Raw genomic sequence first — 22,937 nt, 5'->3', positions numbered from 1 at the left:
AGCGTTTATCGGGTGAATCGGACGGATAATTATGCTTAACGATTTGGCCTATTAGTTATCAGAATATAAATGTAGTAATTTGCTAGCTATCCAATAAGACAACGAGCGAATTTGTATCGGATTAACAATTATCGGGCTATTATCGGACAGTTTATCGGCTACACTAAATAGAAATTTTTTGGACAATCAATACAATTACCATTATTATCCACAAAGGTAATACTATGGCCCAGAAAAGAATTCAATTCATGTCCATTCATAATTGATGAGAAGCCAGAGACGACAACCATTAGCTACAGAATTCAACTCTGGCTGCAGGCTTTAGAATGATTGTTCAAATTTTTTTTTTAACAATCGATACCATTACCATTGTTATCCACAAAGGTAATACTATGGCCCAGAGAGGAATTCAATTCATGTCCATTCATAATTGATGAGAAGCCAGAGACGACTGCCATTAGCTACCTCAACTTTGGCTGCGGAGTGAATTCAATTGAGAATTAGAAATTAGGGATTTAGCCATTTAGGGTTTCAATAGTACTTTATATACATAGGGGTAAAAGTATAAATATAAAAATTATTACCAGGTTAACGGTTTACCTGATAAAAAAATAAGTAATTCGCCCTCAAAATGTTAAGTCGTTAATTATAAAATCTCAACATGTTTATCATCCATTACCTCAATAAATTCGATACCAATAAGTCAATGAGCCATCGGCTTTCGATTAACGGTGTCGGTTCGGTTTTGAATAGCCCTACGGAAACGATTCAAGTCCTTATGATTTTCTTGAACATTATTATGTGAGGATTAGGAAACTGCTAACATATAAATTTGGCCATGCCTTAAATAGGAGTCCTCAAAGTGGCTATCTATGCACTTTCCCATCACTCAGTAGTCCTTTTCTGTAAGTTCCCACAACGAGCTATGGCTCTCGTGTTTCCAGTTTAAAGCAGCCCTTTACCTAAACCCCCAAATTCAGAAACCCTAAATTAATGCCATGGCAGCACTTCGCAGCAAGCTCCGACTCATCACCACCCACCCCCACCACCACCACCGCCGCTACTCCATCCTAAACCCTGATTCCAAAACCCCACTCTCCGCCAAGGACAAATCACGCGCCGCCCTATCCCTCCTCAAATCCGAAACAAACCCACAACGCATCCTCGAAATCTGCCGTGCCGCTTCCTTGACCCCCGAATCCCACCTCGATCGCGTTGCTTATTCCAAAGCCATTTCAAAGCTCAAAGATCTCAATCACTTCTCAGGTATCCGCTCATTTCTCCAAGAATCCACGACCCGGCCCGACTTGAAATCCGAGCGGTTCATTTCCCATTTTATTGTTCTTTACGGGCAGGCGGGGCTGATCGACGAGGCGAAAAGAGCTTTTGATGAAATGGAGGAGAAAATGGGTATTCAAAGAACTGAGAAAACTCTGAATTCTTTGCTTTTTGCTTGTGTTTTAGTTAAGGATTATGCTGAAATGAAAAGGATATTTGTGGAATATCCTAAAAAGTATGGGTTTATTGCGGATTTAGATACGTATAACTTGGTGATTAAAGGATTTTGTGAATCGGGTTCTTCGAGTTCTGTTTATTCGATTTTGGATGAAATGAGTAGGAAGAATGTTAAGCCTAACACAACGACGTTTGGGAACTGTATAACCGGGTTTTATAAGGAGGAGAAGTATGAGGATGTTGGAAAAATATTGGAAATGATGAAAGAATATGGTATAGCGCCGGGAATTAGTACGTATAATTTAAGGATTCAGAGCTTGTGTAAGCTTAAGAAGTCGGGGGAAGCTAAGGCGTTATTCGATGGGATTTTATCGAGAGGTTTGAAGGTGAATCATGTGACTTATGGTCATTTGATACTCGGGTTTTGTAGGGAAGGTAATTTAGAAGAAGCGAAGAGTTTGTTTCAGAAGATGGTTAATACTAGCGGATTGAGACCGGATGCTGAATGCTATTTTACGTTAGTTTATTATTTGTGTCAAGGTAAGGATTTTGAGGCTGCGCTGAAGATTTGTAGAAGTTGTTTGGCCGAGGGATGGGTCCCGAATTTCTCCACAATGAAGTCACTCGTTGAGGGATTGGCTAGCATTTCGAAGGTTGATGATGCACGGGAAATCATAGGTCAAGTGAAGGAGAAGTTTTCGAAGAACGTTGAGAAATGGAACGAGATTGAAGAGGCATTGCCAAAGTAGGGAGAGAGGTACTAAACATGGTATACTACAGTTTTTCTTGTCTGCAGTGTGCCATGGTCTTAATAAATTTAAAATTCAAAAATTTCTAGGGAAATTTGGTTATGTATCTTAGTAAAATGTCTTCGGAAACCGTTATGATTTTGCTCATTCAAATGAATCACTCTCCTTTTGATATGGGCAGAACTGATTTTGCATAATTTATGCTAAGAATTTCTTGTGTTTTATCAAGGGACATTCCAGATACCTACATAATTATAATTGCACGTATTTAATGCATCTTTCGGAGATGCATTTACGTGGATCTTGTTTACCTACCCTTGACAGCCTAAAAAGTATGATCTTTGCTATCCATTACACTTCTATGAACATTTTATATATTTTTCACACACTTTGTTTTCATGGTTTGTCCAAGGGTATTTAAGCTGAAGCTTTGGTATCGTTCTAAGTTTCTAAAGAATGTGAAGATTTGACCCAAGGAATTGACTTTAAGCATTGTCTTTATATAAAGCTTCTTTCTTTATGTCTCCCTTATGTGGGTGTTGATGTTAATTTCAGCAAGTAGAAGTTTATGCTAGTACTGCACATGGCGTACTGTATTATGGTGGAAAATATTGCCATGCTACGGTTCTGAGAGAAAAACATTATAGATAGGAACTTAACATTTTCAGCTTGAACTTTAGTCTGGTAGAAGTGATTGAATGGGCTCATTTATCTGCTAATAGCCCCTCAGTTACTCATATTTTCCCCCTTCCCTTTTGGTTGTCGATGTCTGATTTCTGTGTGAAATTTCTTTATTCATATATGCTTTGCTTCGTCCCAAGTTACATGTCATTTGGCCAAACTTTTTGACAAACAGACTGTTATCAAGATATTAAAATTGACTGGAAATTATTCACATGTGTTTTTAGGCAATGAATGTAATGAATATTCCTCTACTATACCAGGTTCTTCTATAGCTAAAGTGGTTAACATTGCAAGATGCATGTCTTTGGGAATGTCATGTTATAAATACCCTTGAGTCCTTGACAACACATTAAGCTTTAGAACATGTTTACCTGCATTTACATGGATAGTTAGGGCTACCAAATATTTTCCGAAATGTGAATACTTATAGCAGGCTGTGATGAGGTCTTTAGCTTTTTCTGTCTGCCTCAGTGAGTGCGAGAGGGAAGCTGCTTTGACCGCTGAATTTTCTCTATTAAAGCTGAGCACATAAACTACTCAATGCTGCATTAGTTTTGACAATTGTCTATGGTTCACCTCAGCTTTTGTTTTTTTTAACTAATGCCTGCTCTCTGTGTTAGATAGAAGAACAGCAGTGCTGTGCCACAGCTTTTATCCCACAACATTGACGATAGTGCTCTCTTGGAATTATGTTCTGCGGAAAGAGCACTTCTGTGTTTCCTCTATACATGACTTTGCCTTTTCCTCAGTGCCGTTTGTATGATTAATGATATAGTGCGAACTGCTTGGTTGAAAATTTAAATTAAAAATTGTGCGCATAACTGGAGTTGTTGCAACTGGAACCTTCTTTTGTTTGGTTTTGGTTCGTGCCTTGTGCTTCGATTTTTGTTTGATGCTAACATATGCTGATGATACTGTGAAAAATGTTGATTTTTACGTTCACCTTGTTCTATTCTGAAACGATAAGTAATCTTAATGAATTGAAAATTCTAAGGCGAATCTGAAACAAATAGCTCTAGCAAAGCAGCCGTATGTGCTGATTATCATAACAATCCAGTTAGTGCATATCAGAGATCCTGTTTTAACATGAAACCTTCTACATATGTTGAACAAACGATTGGGATTGTTGTATTGTTGTATATATATACCTTAAAAATGTGTTTTAGTACCATTGCTCGTTATAGTTCAACAATGCCTGATCTCTATTAGCTGGTAATTTTTCTCCTTGGATGTGTGTGACCTCGAGTAGGGACTGTATTACACTTCTATTAACAATTTATATATTTCTCACACGCTTTTTTTTTTCAAGTTCGCTGTTTATCCAAGGGTATTTTAAGACGGGTGGAGCTACGGTAGAGGGTGCGGGTTCGGGCGAACCTAGTGACTTTCTCCGAGATGCTGTATTTGTATTGAAAACTTTACTATTTATATATAAATATATATTGTCGAACCCAGTAACAAAAGGGGTTTGGGTTCAATGGCAAGAGTTCTGGGTTTGCTTGGAGAACACGCGGGTTCGAATCACGCTGAAAATAGTTAGCTATTTTCTTGTTTTTTACGGTTTTTATTTTTAAGAAAGCACAAATGGCACAAATTAAACGATGTCGTGGTTGTTTCTTCTAATCTTCTCAACTTCCAAATCAAAAAAGTTGGGGTTCGGCCAAGAGATTAAAAAACGCTAGATGAAAAGAGGCGCAACAACTCCTTCTCCATCAACAAAATAATATTTTCCACCATTAAAGGAGCCTTCTTACTCAACCGAAAACTAATAGCTTTTCTCCATGAAAGCTGGCACTCAAGCTCCAAAGCACACCAAACTTCAGCTCAAAACTCCATTAAACTCCCACAAAAATCAGCGAAAATCAGCTCCCAAAATCCCCCTTTTATAGCCATGGTGGGAGAGGAGTGGTTGTGAGGAAAGTTGGGTTGAACTTAGGAGAAAAGAAAGCGAAAGCAGAGAAGATGTTCCGACTTTGGGTTAATGGATGGGTTCTTGAAGAATGATGCATTTAGTTTACAAAAAGATATTCTTGATCATGTTGAATTTACTGTTGCTCGATCAAGATTCAATTTTGATGATTTTGAAGCTTACCAGGTACTCCCATTTCCCGATTTATTTGACATTTGTTCAAAGGAGTAAACATTGCACAACATATTCATTTTTGGCATTTGGGTCTTGTTTAAATGCATCATCTCTTACTCTTGATTTGCTTGTTTGTTGTAATAGAGTCATGTTTGCTAGACTTATACCCTTATTAAGAAGAAAACTTTAGTAGAGGTACAGTAGAAGAAAACCCAATGACTTTTTCCGAAACCCTGTATTTGTAATTTAGAATCATACACTTAAAATCCTAGCTCTGCCTCTGTTTTAAGATATGTGCTTGACAATGTATGTCACATGTATATTTTTTGAAATGGTTCCAATATTTAAAAAATGAATTGAATATATTTGATTTCTTTTTAAAGAAAAAATGACTTAAACCTAACCATGAACACCCGTATCAAATGTTGTATTGACTTGCATGTGTCAGCTTTGTTAAATATAGTACAACCAGCAGACTGTGAGCTCTAAAATCTGCAGAAATCAGGCGAACCCTTCAAAGATGATATCGCTCTTTTGGGTAATGAGTTTGTAACATTTAAATATACTGCTGAATAACGACATTTCATAAATTCTCTCTAGGATTTACAACTGAATAATTAGTAAGATATCTACCTTTTGGTGCATAGCAAGGGTCATACATAGCAAGACAACCAAGAACCTGCTGTTCAAACACTATGCGTAGTATTGGATTCGTCGGAAATATCACAAGAATGGTGTAAGGGTCACGCTAACAGAGACGTAAAAGTTAGAACGATAGAGAAAACTTATTATTTCCTGATAGAACTGTCCCCTAAGACCTAAGTGAGGATCTAAGTGTACAACAGACACTATAACATTCCTTCCTGTCAGGATTTTAAGATATAACAGGACATTACTTTGACATTTCATGGGGAAAAAAGAAAATGAAAGAAAAGATACTGGTTGTCAGCAAGAAACCAAAATCCAAGTAGATAAAAATGGTGTGCAAGTACTCAGAATCTGGTTAGAGACTGTTCTTCAATGCAGCTCCATTCCTAAGGTGTTGTGCTCCATAGGCCGCGGTTGAAGCTACCGTTGTCAATGCTACTAACCAGCTGCACCAATCAGAAGTATTAGATGAAATTGAGTACAACATGTTTGTGAAGAAATGAAACGAAGATATACAGTCGTAACTCACCTGAGGTAAGTGATATATGTTTGAGTTTCCTCGTTACCAAGATCTGGTTGAAGGAGAGCTGCAGCAACAAGAGCCAATTGGAAAACTGTATTTACCTGTACATATTGCAAAAAGAGTTAGGAACTGGAAACAGAAAAAACGCTTACCGAATCCGAAAGTATGCTTTACTAATGATTTGTCTCTCACAGTGACCTTCTCTCTAAATCTTACCGACACTTGAAAACGAAGATGTCATATAATTCTTCAACCTTCTTAGATAATTTCTCTGTTGCGCGGACTCTAAAAAATGTTGCCGCACCCGTGTCGGATCCTCCAAAAATACACTACTTTTGGAGGATCCAAAACGCACCCGTAGACATTTTCGGAGAATCCGAGCAACATAAGATAATTTCAGTTTGTCATATCCCACTATAAACGTCTTAGTTTGGGCCTAATATTTTGCACAATTACTTGTTTAAAGGCGGAATACATATGCAGCCCCTTAAACTTGCCCAATTTTTTCATTTAGACACCTTATCTCTGCCTCGCTGCGGTCAGCACCTCTGAAAGAAACGGAGGACTTCATTCAGCGACCCCACGATCGCCCTCTGAACCATCAGAATAAGATAATGCTTGAAGATAAGTTTTGTACTCAATCCCTGCCCACATTTCCTTGTGTTTTGAAGAGGAAAACAAAATCTCTCTACCTGCTGCCAACAGTCTTTCTTCGCAAAATTCTGTTTCCATCGAGAATTGAATTGACCTTTTCCTTATTTGAAGGGTTGTACCAATTGAACACTTAAAACTTCAGCCAGTGTGTGTGTATTAGACACCTCACATACAATCTTCCACAAAAACAGAGTGCATGACTTTCAGACGCTGTGATGTGGCAAAAAAAGACGAATCAAGAAGTGGTATGTGGAGAACAAAAGAAAAGAAAACAAAAAAACTTTTTCCATCATCTTCCTCTCTCCTTAGTCTTCTTCACCACCGTGACACCACCATCCTTCACCATCTTCTTCATTTCCACAACCACCACCATACCCACCAAAGGCGGATGCTCATTAAGATTCATAAACGATTGTTAACAAGCTTGCAGGTAGAGATTGAATTTTTATGGATAAAAATTCATTTATAAACGTAGAGGGAGAATAGCAAAGAACTTCACTGGAAAGAAGAATAGAGAAGGCTGAAATTCTTGAAATTACAGATGTGGTGCTATGGCATCAGGATTTAAATTGAGAAGAAAAAGATATTAGAGAATAACAAAAAGTGCGGAGTGCAAACTTTTTCTTGAGAGAGAATGAATCAGATACCATATTTTTCGTGGCTGTGATATGAATCCTTTTCCGATGCGAGCGTGTTTTATCTTGATAAATGGGTGAGACGAGAATACGGTCAAGAGAGTGACGGAGAGAGAGTGGTGCTTTATCGGATGGATAAAGTACGAACAAGAAGATATTTATGGCTTTGAATCTGGCATTGACTTGAAAGAAGAAAGAGAAGAAAATGAGTAGAAAAATGGCTAAAGAAAGGCAGTTTCTTATAAGACGCGCTCAACTTGGGTGAAAGACACGCTCTGTGCCATGTCAGGAAGGTGTGTTCAATAGACACACTTCCGCTCTCGTTAAGGTGTTCAATAGGTACAACCCTTTGTTCAAGTGTCTAAATGAAAAATTTGGGCATGTTTAAGTGGCTGTGTATGCATTCAGCCTTGTTTAAAATACAACCTATTCTTCTCAGTTCTTCCTTTTTCTGAATGTTGCCTAAAGAGCTCTAACTGAACGATGGGGTCAAAGATCATATATACCTTGCTTATAAAAAGAGGCTCAACTTTCTGGGGACGGGTTCCATCAAGGTTGAAGAATTCAAACCAACTTCTCCACTGCAAAAAATGTTCAACAAAGTAATATAAGCAAAAGAACAGCTGCAGATTACTATTACAGAATCTAATAGCCAACCTCACCTTCCACTCTAAAATGCTAGCTCTTTTATATACTGCACCACCAACAAGGGCCACATCACGCAGCACAACCATGGAAACGAGTGCAGCTTCATAGCAAAAAACCAAGCAAGTAAGTTTCTGAAAAATGAAGCATAATACTTCATTTTCATTTGGTTAATCCACAAAATAGATAACAACTATTCAAGCGACTCATCTAAAACCTTTTCGCACTCATCAGAACATCCTTGGGCTAAACGGGGCCCAGGAGCAGTAGCTTTGCACAACAGACCACAGACATATCTCTTAAATCAAACTTCGTTCAACCACCTCAAGCCAGGAAAATTATTGCCATATAAGCAGTGTCTAAAAGAGCAGTACACTGATGATGATTGCAACAACAGTAGGGGAAAAGGAGACAACGAAACAGTTCAGGAGGAAAGACAAAAAGCTAAAGGACTTGCATATAGATGAACCAAAGGTAATTCCTCGTTGACATGAACTATTAGCAGTGGATAAGACAATTGACGAAGCATAAGGAACTAACATTAGCTTTTTCCATGGAGACTCCAAAGGAAGCAAAGAATCCAGATAGCCGATACCAAACTAGTAGGAATTAAGGTTTAGTTGTTTATTGTTACACATACATTAGATCAGGTTAGAGACTTTTATGCCAATGTAAGGATAAGCGGGAGATTCACAAAAACTAATTTAGTAATGGAATGAAATCTGCCTGAATGAAGCAAAATAGTTTCAACGGATTCAGGCAGCCGATTCCTTTTTGAATTGAAAAATATCTGACTGCTGGAGAACTAAAAAGACACACTACAGTAGCCCAAATTACAATCTATGGAGCTAAATATAAATAGGACATGAACTTACGATGAAGACGACCCGTGTCTACCATTGCTAGAGCAACAAATGCAATAAGAACCTGTAGAAACACACAGGGTTTTCTTAAGATGGCTAACAAATAAGTATCTAGAATCCCAGAGGAAGAGACAACTCATCCATAAGAAGACGAAAAAGATAAACAAGGAGGAAACATCAATGAAATAAGAGAAATGATGAAGCGAACAGGAAGGAACCACAAAACCAGAACTTTGTTTGCCGCTTAGGTCAACAAGTCAGAAAGGAAAGCAACATAATAGTCACCTTGTCTGCAAGAGGATCAAGGTAAGAACCAACAACAGAATTTATTCCCATCCTCCTGGCCACGTACCCATCTAGCTACAAGGCACAGAGAGTGAGACTAAATTAGAAAGGAGAGCATAACTTCTATTTAAGGAGAAGAATAGGGCATACACACCCAATCACTTGCCCCAGAAATAGCTAGCCCAACAAATGCAGGAAGATACATATCATGTATAATCATCCTGCAATATTTAAACAGAAATGGAAAATTAAGGACTGTATATATAGTTTGTAGCTTTACTGTAGAATGATTACAGCATGTTGACAATGCAGTCTATAAGCAATGCTTATGGCATAAAAACTCAACCACATTCAAGAAAACACAACTGATCATGTCAAGAAAAAACAGCTGATCATGTCCATGGCATTCAAAATAGCTAATTAACTGTAAGCAGACATAATGCTTGACCAAGGAAGATAATTGCTCAGGTGTTGCTTGTTCTTCTCCTAGTTCTTAAACATTTTCGAAAAACCAAAGGCACACAGCCAGGTGTATAAAGCATTTGCACTCCTATACTCGGTTCAATCAATTACAAGGCCTTCAATGCACTATAGAATGCTAAATTGACTAAACTAAACAGCCGCAATTAGTCTCCATTTTTCGATCAGCTACACCTCAATCCCAAGCACAACCAGTTTCAATAAAACCCATGTGATCATGTCTAATTTATAATAAACGAACATAAATCTTAGCCAAGGAAAATGATAGACTCTGGTGTTGCTTGTCCTTGTACTAGTTCCTATACATACAGACTCAAATGCAAAGGCATACAGCCAGGTACATAAAAATTTTGCGGTCTTTTACCTTCTCACTTCTCTTTCAAATTTCTTATTCCAATAAATTCAATAAGTAGCACTAAAATTAACTGAACTAAATGCCCACAATTTGTCTGAATCATGAAATACAAATGCCAACAAAGTGATGTTGTTCTGCATTCTGCAATAAAGAAGTACTCAAGGAAATTTACCAGGCCAGAAATGGACCGGATATCATTCTACTCAAGGAAATTAAGTTAGGCAAGTTGAGGAAACTATCCCTAACTTCAACAGCCAGCTGAGAATCTTTCCATTGCTTCTCATTAGTCCCATTTTGCAAAGGATGTGTCGATTGGAAGCTTAATTTGTAAGGAAATTGCAATTTAAGAGCACTAACTCTGGGAAAAGCGAGGAGAAAATCCGATTGAAGGTGTAACGAAGTTGCGGACTGAGAAAGCTTACACGGAGGCGAAGAGAGGAAAAGAGGGCAAAAATTAGCGGCGGCGGAGAACGGATAAAGGGAATTGGGATGGGAGAGGAAGTGGCGGCGCCGGCGATAGACGAAAGGATCGACGTTAAGTGACGGCGCTAATGGAATAGTCGTTGACGAAGAGGATGCGGAGAAATAGTGGGAAAAGAAGGTTCTAAAAGAAGTGATTTGGCTTTTATTGAGCTGTTGGCTTCGAGAAATTAGGGTTTTGATTGATCTGAAATTCGCCATTGATAAGCATTTTTCATGCACAGAGAGATGTAGTTTTTTGCGAGGGTTTAGCAGAGAACGGTCCAACGTGGCAAAGAAGACTTGACACGTGTTGACCGACTAAGACCGTCTGTTTCACGATTAAGTTATGCACAAAATATACAAGTAGAGATAGTAAATAAGTGATAAATATCACTAGATGTGTTTATCTAATACTCCACTAATGCAAAGTATTAAATGAAAAATTGTTTTCTCCTAATCTCAAATCAAAATAAACTCTAATCTTGATTAGAATTTTTATATATTTACTATGATAGGAACTTATTAATTTATTTTCTTTAGATTTTGTAATTTTCAAAAACTATCTAGGTTTTTCTTACAAATTGTATACATTCCTCCCTTAAAAATCTCTCATCCCATTAGTAATGTCTTTAATTAAGGGATTCAATTATATTCTTTCCTTTTTTTTACACTTATCCTCATTTCATGCTTCCTAATTTTTTCAATACGCAGATCTCCTCTTCTATCTCTCTTCAATAGTTGCACGTCTTCCGCAAGAAGCTACTAACTTTGCTTCAGCTGTTGAATGATTTTGGTTGGAACCTTCAAATACTAGATTAATGTCATATTTGTTATAAAATAAAGACTGTAAAGTAAAGACAAGTATAGAAAGAAACTGATATATTATTTGAATTCAAACTGATGTACATAATGAACTGAAATCTCTTCTATTTATAGAAGAAAGGAAGTTGCTGTGTAAGCTGCTACTGCAAGCTGCTGTGTAAGCTGCTATTATACCATGTATGGATAATCTTCTACCGGAGGTAATATTTATCCATAATGGAGTACTGAAAGGATAAGCTCATTGTACTAGGTATAGATAATCTTCTACTGGGGATAATATTTATCCATAACGGAGTACTAAAAGAATAAACTTCTTCAGGAGACTTATTTCCAATAGAGTAATAAATAGATAAACATATTTACGGCGGAGTCTCATATGGATAAGAGGCTTATTTTCAATAGAGTACTAAATAGATAAACATATTTACGGCGGAGTCCCATATGGATAAGCTTCTTCAGGAAGCTTATTTACAACGGAGTACTAAATGAACATCCATAATATAATATATTTATAACAATATTCTATGTTACCATTATCCTTATAATGTTAGGAAAGTGATATCTAATCTAACAAATCCAATAGCACAAAACTGCTTTCCATAATAGCAACCAAAAAGAAACTTTTTCTTTGCAGTTAGAAATCTATACACACGACGTAGAATGTCATGCGATGACAAAAAAAATCAGTTGCTACAAAGTTTCTTCAACAATTCAAAAATCATTAAACTCTAGCAAAATTATTACTAATAGGATAATAGCTCATAACTTACAATTGCTCATCACCATATACAATTATCATACATTTGTGATACAATTTCTACAACAATTATAATACAAATACAATTATGATACAATCGTGATACAATTCTGATCTTCCTCATCTTCTTCAAGTTTCAATCACAACTCTAAACTTAAATTCTGAAACAATATTGTATTAGGTATTATTTTGGGCCAAATCCCTTAATTAAAGATCTTGTGCCTCTGATTTCGCAAAAGACTCAACGGCTTTTTTCTCTCTTATAAGAAGGTTGATCCCTCAAGAAGAAGATTGTGCAACTACACACATTATATTCTAAGTCTATCTACTTCTTAGTTCAAACACTGTAATCCTTTGTTATCAGTATCTCAAAAGATAGGGAGATCTAGAACACAAAAGAAAGTTGTGTCAACTATTCTGAACTTAAGTGTTGATACTGTTCGTTGGTGGTGAACGCGATAAAACCATCCGTATTGTAACTTATTCAAATATCTTAAGGCAACCCTTGTGACCTAAGAAAAACTGGATGTAAGTACCACAATGGTACCGAACCAGTATAAATCGTTGTGTGTTATTTACTACTTACTTTCATTCTGAGTTGTGGTCAGTCAACTAATACTTTTGTTAGTCGACTAAATTTTAACTAATCAACAATTCACCCTCCCCCCTTGTACTTTCAATTGGTATCAGAGCAAGGCTCACAATCTTTGCTTAATCGCTAGTGAGGAAAAGATCATGGGATCCAATACTGTTGTCCGTGCTTTCTTTCAAGAAGGAACCTTTCAGGTTCGACCTCCTTACTTCAATGGCCAGTTATTTCTCTCATTGGAAAGTTCACATGGAAACGTATACCATGTCATATGACATCAAGGTATGGCGTGTGATAAAAAATAGAAACCTTCCAATTCCTCCCAAGAAGGATGCAAATGGTCAGGTCATCATATCCACTGATCCTCTGGATTTGGACGATTACACTGATGAACAAGTTGATGTTATCACTGTTAATGCGAAAGCAAAAAATCTACTATACAATGCTATCAGTGGAGAAGAATATGAAAAGATATCTAGTTATGAGACTGCAAAAGAAATGTGGAATAAACTGGAAGTCACTTACGAAGGAACTAACAAAGTGAAAGAGACCAGAATAAACCTCTTGGTTCGGGACTATAAGTTATTTTAAATGAAAGATGGTGAATCTGTGGAAGAGATGTTGTCTAGATGTGAGCTTCTAATTTTTGCCTTGCATAGAAATTACTCATTAAAATAGACCAAGAATAATTTTAATGGATTTTAGGAGTTTTTATTTATTTCAGTTACTTTTTTAATATCTTAAAATCATAGAAAAATCATTAAAATTGTCACCTTTTAATTTCATGCCATCTTAGGTTTAATTTGCATTTTAGGAATTAATTACTCTTTAATTGTTAGAATTAATAAATAAAAATCAAACAAAATATTTTAAAATTTTACATGCATTTGTTAATAGATAAATATATTTACTTTTGCTAATTAAATTTAAGTTAGAATCTAATTTAGGATTTTTCTTTGGCTTGTTTATGATTTTAATTAATGAAATTAAATTTTTAAAATTAAAGAAAAGGGAGAAAAACAAAGAAAAGAGGGGTTTTATTTGGTCTTGCTCAGACTGGGCCAAAAAAGTTTAAATTGGCCGAAACTTAACCCAATTCACCTAGCCCACTACCGTAAACCCAGTATCCTCTCGTCTCTAAAATACACTGTAATTCCTTCTACATAAAGGACTAGGCCCAATTTTAATTCTCTTACACACCAACACCTTCAGATTAGTCGTATCCTCCACAACAAAAAAGAGAACCCTAGAGCAAAGAAAAAGAAAAAAAAAGAGTTGTGCCGCAACATTTGAAAGAAAAAATCGCAGCAGCAGCAGCTGCTGCCTTCTTCTTCCTTCATAAACAACCTCCCTTAGCTCGAAAACCTCAACAAACCACCCAAACCCAGCTGAAACAACATCAAAATCCCTCCCTTTCACCCCCAAAATCCAGCCCGAAAAATAGCCCCCAATACCATCGAAAACCAACTCAAATCAGCTGTAAAACCAACTGAAAATCAGCTGCGAAACTGGCTGAAAAATTATCTCAAAACCAGACCAAAATGTAGCAAAAAGCCATCTCAAAACAACCCCAAAACATCCCCTCCTAAAACTCCATTGAAACCAACCAAGAATTAGCTCTAAAACCCAGCAAAAATAGCTCTGTTTCCCAGTGAAAATCAGCTGCAAAATTATCCTAAAAATCAGCCTTCCACCTCCAAACACCACCGCTAAAGTTGTTGGATCGGATTGAGGTTATTTGGGTCAAGTTGAGGTCCATGTTGTGGCTCTCGGGTCGAGGTTTTGTTCGCAATTCTGGTGTTATCGCCGAATTCCGTTTCTGCTAGCTGAACAACTATTTTTGTTGAATAAGATCTTGCTCAATTAAAGGTTCATCCTCTACTCTACTATTTCTATTAGGCCACCCACTTGCTCTTATTTGTCATATACTATTTGAGATGTCTCTGTTAGAAGTGAGTATTTTATCATCATGCGATTGTTTGGTGATTCGATTACGTTGCTTGAATTGGTGAGATCTCGTTTCATTATTATTGTTTGAACTTAATGCGACTATGTATTGATAATATTTTAATTGTTATAGTAAGTTATTATTAAAACGTTTCATTATAGGTGTTTTGGATTTTAACAGTGATATTCTAATGTTAAGGGATTTGTGGCTAGGTGGGATTCTGGCCATTTGATTTTCAATGGAGAGTCGATTTTGGACCAAAAAATTTAAAGAGTTTTGAGTTTAAAATATTTTTCCATACATTATTTTTCTACATAGTCACGTTAGTAAACATTAGGAATAAAACTATGAGGTGTAACATTAACTCCAATTTTTAGCATGTTTTTTTCAATAAATTCTTGTCAACTAAATCACACCGTCTCTCCATAATATGGATTGTGTACACGTTCGCGTGACATGATTTTAACGCCCAAATAAAATGGGTTTACACACATGCAGTTCGCTTCACAGATAAATCCATAATTAAGTAATTAAAAGTGGTAAAAAGTTAAAATGTACATAGGTTCTAAAATAAGTAATTAAAAAATTTAATTAAGCCAGGTATGATTAAAGCGACCGTGCTAAAACCACGGAACCGGAAAATGCCTAACACTTTCTCTCGGGTTAACAAAATTCCTTACCCGAACTTCTGTGTTCGTAGACCATAAATAGAGTCAAATTTTCTCGACTTGGGATTTAAAATAAATCGGTGACTTGGGACACCATAAAATTATTCAAAGTGGCGACTCTGAAATAAAATAGATAATTCCATATCGAATAATATCACTTAAATTGGAAAAAACTCCCTTATATCCCCTACGGGTAAAAAGGAGGTGTGACACCAGATTCAGTAAAATTCTTGGAGATCTCAAATCATTTGAAAGACCAATTAAAAGTGGCGAACAAGTTAGAAAGATCCTTAGAAGCTTGCCTACAATTTGGCAACCAAGGGTCATTACTTTGGAATGTCAAGATCTGGATAAAATTTCCTATGATGAGCTCAGAGGTGATCTGATTGCTTTTGAGAAAACTCATCTTGACAGAAAATTCAAGAGAAGAAAAAAATTGTTGCTTTCAAAGCAACTGTGGCTGAACCAGAAATTGAAGATGAAGAAGAAGGAGGAGAACAAGGTGAAAACATAATGCTCTCTCAAGTCGTGACCAGCATGATGAGACGAAACATAAACAACAGAAGAGGTAAGTCTAACTTCAGGAAAGGAAGAGCGAGCAATGAAGCTGAGAAAAATGATGAAAGATGTTACGAATATGGAAAGTTCGGTCATATTCAAGTTGAATGTCCAGAATTAAAGAAGAAACTTAGCAGAAAAATGCAAAAGATGAAAGCCTTTGGAGCATGGAGTAATGAGGAAGAATCTAATCATGAGGAAATTGCTAACATGCGCTTCATGGCTCTAAGTGACAATGAAGAAGCAGGGGAACTTGGGCTAATGACAGACATCAACGATGAGAAAGACGACTCAAGAGAACCTCTTTCAATGTCAGATGAGGAACTAGTGAACTACGTACTCCTTTATACCCTAATTGTCATGAACTTCAAGAATTTGTTAATATTGCCCTTGCAGTTATAGAAAGAGTAGTAAATGAGCTCAGAAAAGTCAAGAGAGAAGAGAGACTGGGCCCTAAAACTAGAAGTATGCAAAATTGAACGCGATATATTTCAAGAAAAAGTAAATGAACTCAAGGTTCAATTGAATGGATTGCAAAGGACCTCAAATCACAGTTCAGTCAAGTCTCAACAGACTGTTCATCAGAAAAAGAAAATGGCTTGTTCCTTTTGTGGAATAAATGTCCATAGCACTAATAATCGCAGGAACAGAATTAGAGCTAAGAGTAGTTTTGATAACTCTAACAACTTATCTTGCTTCTACTGTGGCAAAAGAGGTCATACCTCAAATTATTGCAGGTTCAAAAATAACAAAAGATGGGTCTGGAGACCAAAATCTTCAAATCAAACTAACACTCAAAAGTCTAACCATTCAAGACCCAAGCAGGCTTGGGTACCTAAAAATAAGTAATCTTGTTTTGCAAGAACACTGCAAGAAAAATAGAAAAGGAAAATGGTATCTCGACAACACGTGTTCCAGACATATGACGAGTGACAAATAATTGTTCAAATCAGTCACCAAGATAGATGGAGGAATAGTTACATTTGGTGACAAATCCAAAGAAAATGTTACTGGTGTTGGAAAAGTTCCTTTAAGCTCAACATGTGATGTAGATGGAGTCTACTTAGTTGATTAACTTGGCTATAACCTTCTCAGTATCAGTCAATTGTGTGATAATGATTATGAGGTTCATTTTAAGAAACATGGATGGTTTATAGAAGACGAATCAGGTAATATCATTCTCTCAAGAAATAGGAACAGAAATGTCTATACTATCAAAAACTTAGAAAACTTTGGGGATCAAATTTGCCTTACTTCTATTATTGAAGATCCCTAGGTTTGGCATAGAAAACTTGGCCATACAAGCATGAATACTATTCAAAAAATTTTCAAACATGATCTTGTTATTGGTCTTCCAAAACTAATTTTTTTAAAAGATCATATATGTGATGCATGTCAATTAGGGAAACAAGCACGATCCTCTTTCAAAGTCAAAAACATTGTTTCTACCTCTAAACCTCTTCAATTGCTGCATATGAATTTATTTGGTCCTACTAGAACTGCTAGTATAGGAGGTAAGAAATATGTTTTTGTTATTGTAGATGATTTCTCTAGATTTACATGTGTTATGTTTCTTAGTCATAAAGATGATGCTCTAAAGAATTTTGAAGTTTTCTGTAAGAAGGTTCAACGAGAAAAAGGATACTATATCTCCACCATCAGAAGTGACCATGGAGGAAAATTTGAAAGCAGAACTTTTGAAAATTTTGCAATGATCAAGGAATCTCTCATAATTTCTCATCGCCAAGATCCCCTCAACAAAATGGAGTAATAGAACGTAAAAATAGAACCTTGCAGGATATGGCAAGAAGTATGATCGTGGAAAACTCTCTACCTCATAATTTCTGGGCAGAAGCTGTAAGTACAACATGTTATATCATTAACAGATGTCTTATTCGGCCAATTCTTAAAAAGACTCCCTATGAACTGTGGAACGGTAAGAAACCAAACATTAGTTATTTCCACCCTTTCAGATGCAAATACTTCATTCATAACAATGGAAAGGATAATTTGGGTAAGTTTGATCGAAAGAGTGATGAAGGTATATTTCTGGGTTACTCTCCCTCAAGTAGAGCTTACAGAGTTTACAACAAGAGAACCTTATGTATTGAAGAATTTATTCATGTTATTTTTGTTGATACTAACCCTCGCCCAAGGAATGAACATATCCTGAAGATGAGGAAATTTCTTGTGCTACAAAATCTGTTCTTGTAGGTAAGGATCATCAAAATGAGTCAACTAATCTACAAAATCAACCAGCTGAAATTCCTCCAGAAGAATGTGACTTACCTCAACCAGATCAGTCGACTATCGAAGAAAAGGTGACTTCAGCAAATACTCCAAATGAATGGAAGATTGAACCAGGATATCCTCATAAGTTCATTATAGGAGATCCACAGGAGGGAATAACTACAAGGAGATCTCAAAAGAACAAATCTCATGTAGCTCTCATTTCTCAAATTGAGCCCAAGAAAGTGGATGAAGCTTTAAAGGATTCTCATTGGATTGATACTATGAAAGAAGAATTAGATCAATTTGAGTGAAACAAAGTCTGGAAACTTGTTCCAAAGCCTCAAAATTCATCTGTCATTGGAACTAAGTGGGTTTTCAGAAATAAATTGAATTAATCAGGTCAAGTTGTTCGGAATAAAACAAGACTGGTGGCTCAAGGTTACTCTCAATAGGAAGGAATCGACTATGATGAAACATTTGCACCTGTAGCAAGATTTGGATCCATCCGAATTCTACTTGCTTTCGCTGCTCACAAAGGATTGAAATTATTTCAAATAGATGTTAAAAGTGCGTTCCTAAATATCTATATCTTTGAAGAATTATACGTGAATCAACCTCTTGGCTTTGCAAATACCAATTTTTCAAACCATATATACAAGCTGACTAAAGCCCTGTATGGTCTCAAACAAGCTCCACGAGCATGATATGAAAGGTTGAGCTCTTTTCTTCTAAATCAAGGTTTCAAACGAGGTAACATCGATACAACTCTTTTTATTAAGCAATCCAATTCAGGTAATCTTATTACTCAAATTTATGTAGATGACATTATCTTTGGTAGCCCTAACTTAGTTCTTTGTGAAGAATTTGCACTTTCCATGAAAGGTAAATTTGAAATGAGCATGATGGTAGAACTGATATTCTTCCTTGGACTTCAAATCAAGCAATCCCCTAAATGAATTTTAATAAGCCAAACCAAGTATACCAAAGAGCTCATTAAGAAATTTGGGATGGAAAATGATAAAGCTATTAGCACTCCAATGAGTCCAACTACCGTGCTAGATGAAGACATCAATGGAAAAATGGTTCATGAAACCATGTATAGAGGGATGATTGAATCTTTACTTTATCTAACTACTAGTCGATCAGATATTATGTTTAGTATTTGTAATTGTGCTAGATTTCATTTGGCTCCTAAGGAATCCCATCTTACCGCTGTTAAACGCATTATTAGATATTTAATTGGTACTCCTGAGTTCAGATTATGGTATGATCACTCTAACAATTTCTCTCTGAGAGGCTTTTCAGATGTTGATTTTGCAGGAGACAAGATTGATATGAAGAGTACCAGCCGGACATGTCAATTGCTAGGAAATTATTAGTATCTTGGCATAGCAAGAAATAAAATTGTGTTGTGCTATCAACTACTGAGGCAGAATACCTAGCTGTTGGAAGCTGTTGTACACAAGTCCTATGGATCATGCACCAACTTCTTGATTATGATTTTCTCTTACTTCTACTCCTATTTTTTGTGACAATACTAGTGCTATCTACTTATCTAAAAATTCTGTGCATCATTCTAGAGCAAAATATATAGAAATTAAATATTATTTTATTCGTGATCATGTAGCAAAAGGTGATATTACTTTAGAATTCATTAGTACTGATTCTTAACTTGCTGATATTTTTACAAAACTGCTTTTGGAAGAAAGATTCTGCACTTTTCAAAAAAGATTGGCATTGTGCCAAATTCGTAAATTAAATATTTCCTTAAGTATTTAAATTATTTTACACGCTTTCAGAATATTTTTTTCCTTAATTATATGTGTTCTAATTAATTTTCTGTGTAAGTGCAATTATTACATGTACCGCCGATTAGTCACTTCTGAACCTACACTTTCGTCTGCACTTAACCCTTCCAGTAACCAAGATGCCTCTTCACTCCTCTAAATCTCATCAATAAAAACTCTCCATCTCCAACACTTCTCTCATTCACTACCAACCAACTCCTCTCACTATGGCCAAAAGAAATCCCTCCTCTGCAACCAGACACAGTCGAAGGTTTCAAAAACCTCTCAACACTGAAGAACCTGTGGATGTGGAGTCATCCATTGACTCAGATTTTCTCAGAACTGACAACGATAACAATGCCTTATTTAAAAATTATCCTATCAGCCAGAAAAAGGATGGCAAGAGGCCCATGGAGCAAACCCCCAAAAAGGTTGTATGCAAGAAGGGCAAGGTTTAATGTTTGGAGTTTGGTCTTGAAGACAAGCTAATCTTCTATGGCCCTAGTGAAAAGGTGAGGTTTTAGTCCTACAAGTCAAAATCCATGGCTTATGGATGCTCTGCAAGTCTTTCTCTTATGAAAAACCTTCATTGTGATGTGACTACAATTTTCGATTTTCAACACCTTTCCCATTTATTTGACACTCTTGGAAATACTGTGTATGAAGAACCTATGCGAATGTTTTATGCAAATCTGTTTGTGTATATGATTTGGAATCTATGGTTTTAGGGACTAGAATTGTTTTGGGCTCCTACCAATTTGAAAAGATCTTTTCCGCAAAGTTTAGTGGGGATGATGAGTTTGTCCAAAATTCTTAGCCCAAAGACTTTGAAGTGTCCTTTAATAAAGCAAAAAGTTTTCTGTCTGATAACCCCCTTGACATTGGCCCCAAAAATCTTAAGTTTGAACATCGTGTCTTGGCCCATATGATTGCCACCACTCTCCTTCCCAGATCTGTGTCCCTTAGTTCCTTGTCCATTAGAGATGTTTTTATCCTCTATTGTCTGGTTAATAGTAAGCGACTTGACTGGTTTGTGTGGATTCGTCAATATATGCTTGAGAGTATAAGGGATATTTCCTCTTCTGATGCATGTCTACCCTATGGTCTTCTTATCTCTCATATTCTGGAAGTTATGAAAGTAGACTTGACACCCTTTTCATCCAAGCACATCTCCAGTACTTATGATAAGACTGCTTTTTCTATGATAGGGTACACTCTGGGTAATGATGGATGTTTTAAGAGAGCCAAGGTTGAAAGTGCTCCAACTCCTGTTGATAGCCCGATTGATCAACCAGCTTCTCAGTCGACTACCTCCCTGAATCTTCAACAAATTCAACACTACCTTGATAGAGTCAAGCTGCTGCTTATGGATATGAAAGAACAGGTAGACAAGATCAAGGATGTCATGAAGGAGACATGTACAGATATGGACAAGCTTCATATTGACATAGGAGCTACAAGGAGACAAGGAACCAAGGCTTCAATTCCATGAGTGAAAAGATGGACAAACTCGTCAAGGATGTTGAGAATTCATATGACTCCTTCTGCACCAAAGTGATCAACACCCTCAAATACTTTCTGGGACGAAGTTAATTTCTCTGGTTGTGCTGTTATGACAAAAAATTTCTTTTTGCTTATGTTTTTTGTTGGTGGTTGCTTTTAAACAATTCTTTTTTTGGACTGTACTATCTAAGCCTCTACTGAAGGCTCTACTACTCTAACCACCTTATCTTATCAGTATGTGAATTATGTTCTATTTTTCTCTTTGTATGTCTCTTTCCTTTTTGATTGATGTCAAGGGGGAGAAAATGTGAGTAAACAACTTAGGAGGGAATATAGGAACAACATAATCTCAAGGGAAGCATCAGCTCAGGGGGAGCAACTCCTTAAAAGGGAAGTATTTTAATTTATTTTACTTTGTTTACTTATTCTTGATTGTCATCGTCAAAAAGGGGGAGATTGATAGGTTTAAGTTTAAGTTTAAATGATGACAATGTTATCTTATGTTATATTTACAGGACAAACAAAAAGGAAAGAATGAAGATGCTTAGCAAGATTGCTACTGGATTCAAAATAGCAAGTAAGGAAAGAATGAAGATGTTATTACTGCATTGATGATCAATCAAAAGAAGCAGATTGACTCGTCCTCAATTAAGGGAACTCAGATTGCCAATTATGGATCCTCTAATTAAGAAGATCGCGCTCGTGAATTAAACTCTCCAAGCGTAAATGTCTCATTGAATTCAGCTGTGACAAGGAAGGTCACATTCGAATATGGGCTAGTCAAAAAGCAATATTTGAAGAAGCACTCTTTGGGTCAAATCCCTTAATTAAAGATCTTATGCATCTGATTTCGCAAAAGACTCAACGGCTCTTTTCTCTCCTATAAGAAGGTTAATCTCTCAAGAAGAAGATTGCGCAACTACACAGTACACACATTGTATTCTAAGTCTATCTACTTCTTAGTTCAAACACTATACTCCTTAGTTATCAATGTCTCAAAAGATAGGGAGATCTAGAACACAAAAGAGAGTTGTGTCAACTATTCTGAACTTAAGTGTTGATACTGCTCGTTGGTGGTGAACGCGGTAAAACCTTTTGTATTGTAACTTATTCAAAGATTTTAAGATAACCCTTGTGACCCAAGAGAAACTGGATGAAAGTACCACAACAGTACCGAACCAGTATAAATCGTTGTGTGTTATTTACTGCAATGACCTGACTGGTCATTTCATGAGTTACAGTCTCGTTCTCCCTATTTCAACTTCTTTGTATGTTGTTCAGATATATTTCATCATATCGTATTGGTTGTTCTGTGTTCGGAATGGTCATAGAGTGAAATGAGACACTTAGTCTCTTATTTGGAAGTTTAAGTTGGAAAAGTCAACCAGATGTTGACTTATATGTAGAAGTTCTCGGATGTGAATTCTGATGGTTCAGATAGCTTCGTTAAGTGATTTTCGACTTAAGAGCGTGTTCAGAAAGTAATTTGGAGGTCCGTGGTAGATTAGGCTTGAATTGGCGAAATTGGAATTTTAGCATTTTTCGGTCGGCA

The 22,937-nt window shown here is 36.4% G+C and overlaps 2 protein-coding genes across 3 annotated transcripts; one reads left to right on the top strand and one right to left on the bottom strand.

Annotated features, from left to right (window-relative positions):
• Positions 1–875: 875 nt before the first annotated feature.
• On the top strand, positions 876–3,739 carry LOC104240726 (small ribosomal subunit protein mS86 (rPPR1)). Of its 2 annotated transcripts, none has more exons than XM_070153306.1 (2): positions 876–2,212; positions 3,513–3,739. In XM_070153306.1, exon 1 carries the CDS (start codon positions 999–1,001, stop codon positions 2,202–2,204), a length of 1,206 nt encoding a protein of 401 aa, XP_070009407.1. In that variant the 5' UTR covers positions 876–998; the 3' UTR covers positions 2,205–2,212; positions 3,513–3,739. The 2 variants fall into 2 exon arrangements, with proteins under 2 accessions (XP_070009407.1, XP_009793902.1); XM_009795600.2 differs by having other exon boundaries at positions 3,509–3,739.
• A 1,912-nt stretch (positions 3,740–5,651) lies between these two features.
• LOC104240727 (cardiolipin synthase (CMP-forming), mitochondrial) lies at positions 5,652–10,834 on the bottom strand. Its single transcript, XM_009795601.2, has 8 exons — positions 10,232–10,834; positions 9,379–9,445; positions 9,225–9,299; positions 8,952–9,003; positions 8,094–8,179; positions 7,938–8,012; positions 6,149–6,243; positions 5,652–6,065 (listed from the first exon to the last, which is right to left on the bottom strand). The coding sequence occupies exons 1-8, from the start codon at positions 10,738–10,740 to the stop codon at positions 5,975–5,977; spliced, it is 1,050 nt and encodes a 349-aa protein (XP_009793903.1). The 5' UTR covers positions 10,741–10,834; the 3' UTR covers positions 5,652–5,974.
• Positions 10,835–22,937: the final 12,103 nt, after the last annotated feature.

This window comes from Nicotiana sylvestris, chromosome 8, assembly GCF_000393655.2.
Source record: "Nicotiana sylvestris chromosome 8, ASM39365v2, whole genome shotgun sequence".
In the NCBI taxonomy this organism is placed as follows: domain Eukaryota; kingdom Viridiplantae; phylum Streptophyta; class Magnoliopsida; order Solanales; family Solanaceae; genus Nicotiana; species Nicotiana sylvestris.
This window is presented reverse-complemented; position numbering and strand designations above follow the sequence as displayed.

Bases quoted from the DNA above. Each gene is read 5' to 3' on its own strand.
- LOC104240726 (XM_070153306.1), top strand. From the start codon at position 999: ATGGCAGCACTTCGCAGCAAGCTCCGACTCATCACCACCCACCCCCAC.
- LOC104240727 (XM_009795601.2), bottom strand. From the start codon at position 10,740: ATGGCGAATTTCAGATCAATCAAAACCCTAATTTCTCGAAGCCAACAG. The intron at 9,446-10,231 runs GTAAATTTCCTT...TAAATATTGCAG, and splicing joins TCCGGTCCATTTCTGGCCTG to GATGATTATACATGATATGT. The intron at 6,066-6,148 runs GTGAGTTACGAC...TGATTGGTGCAG, and splicing joins ACATATATCACTTACCTCAG to CTGGTTAGTAGCATTGACAA.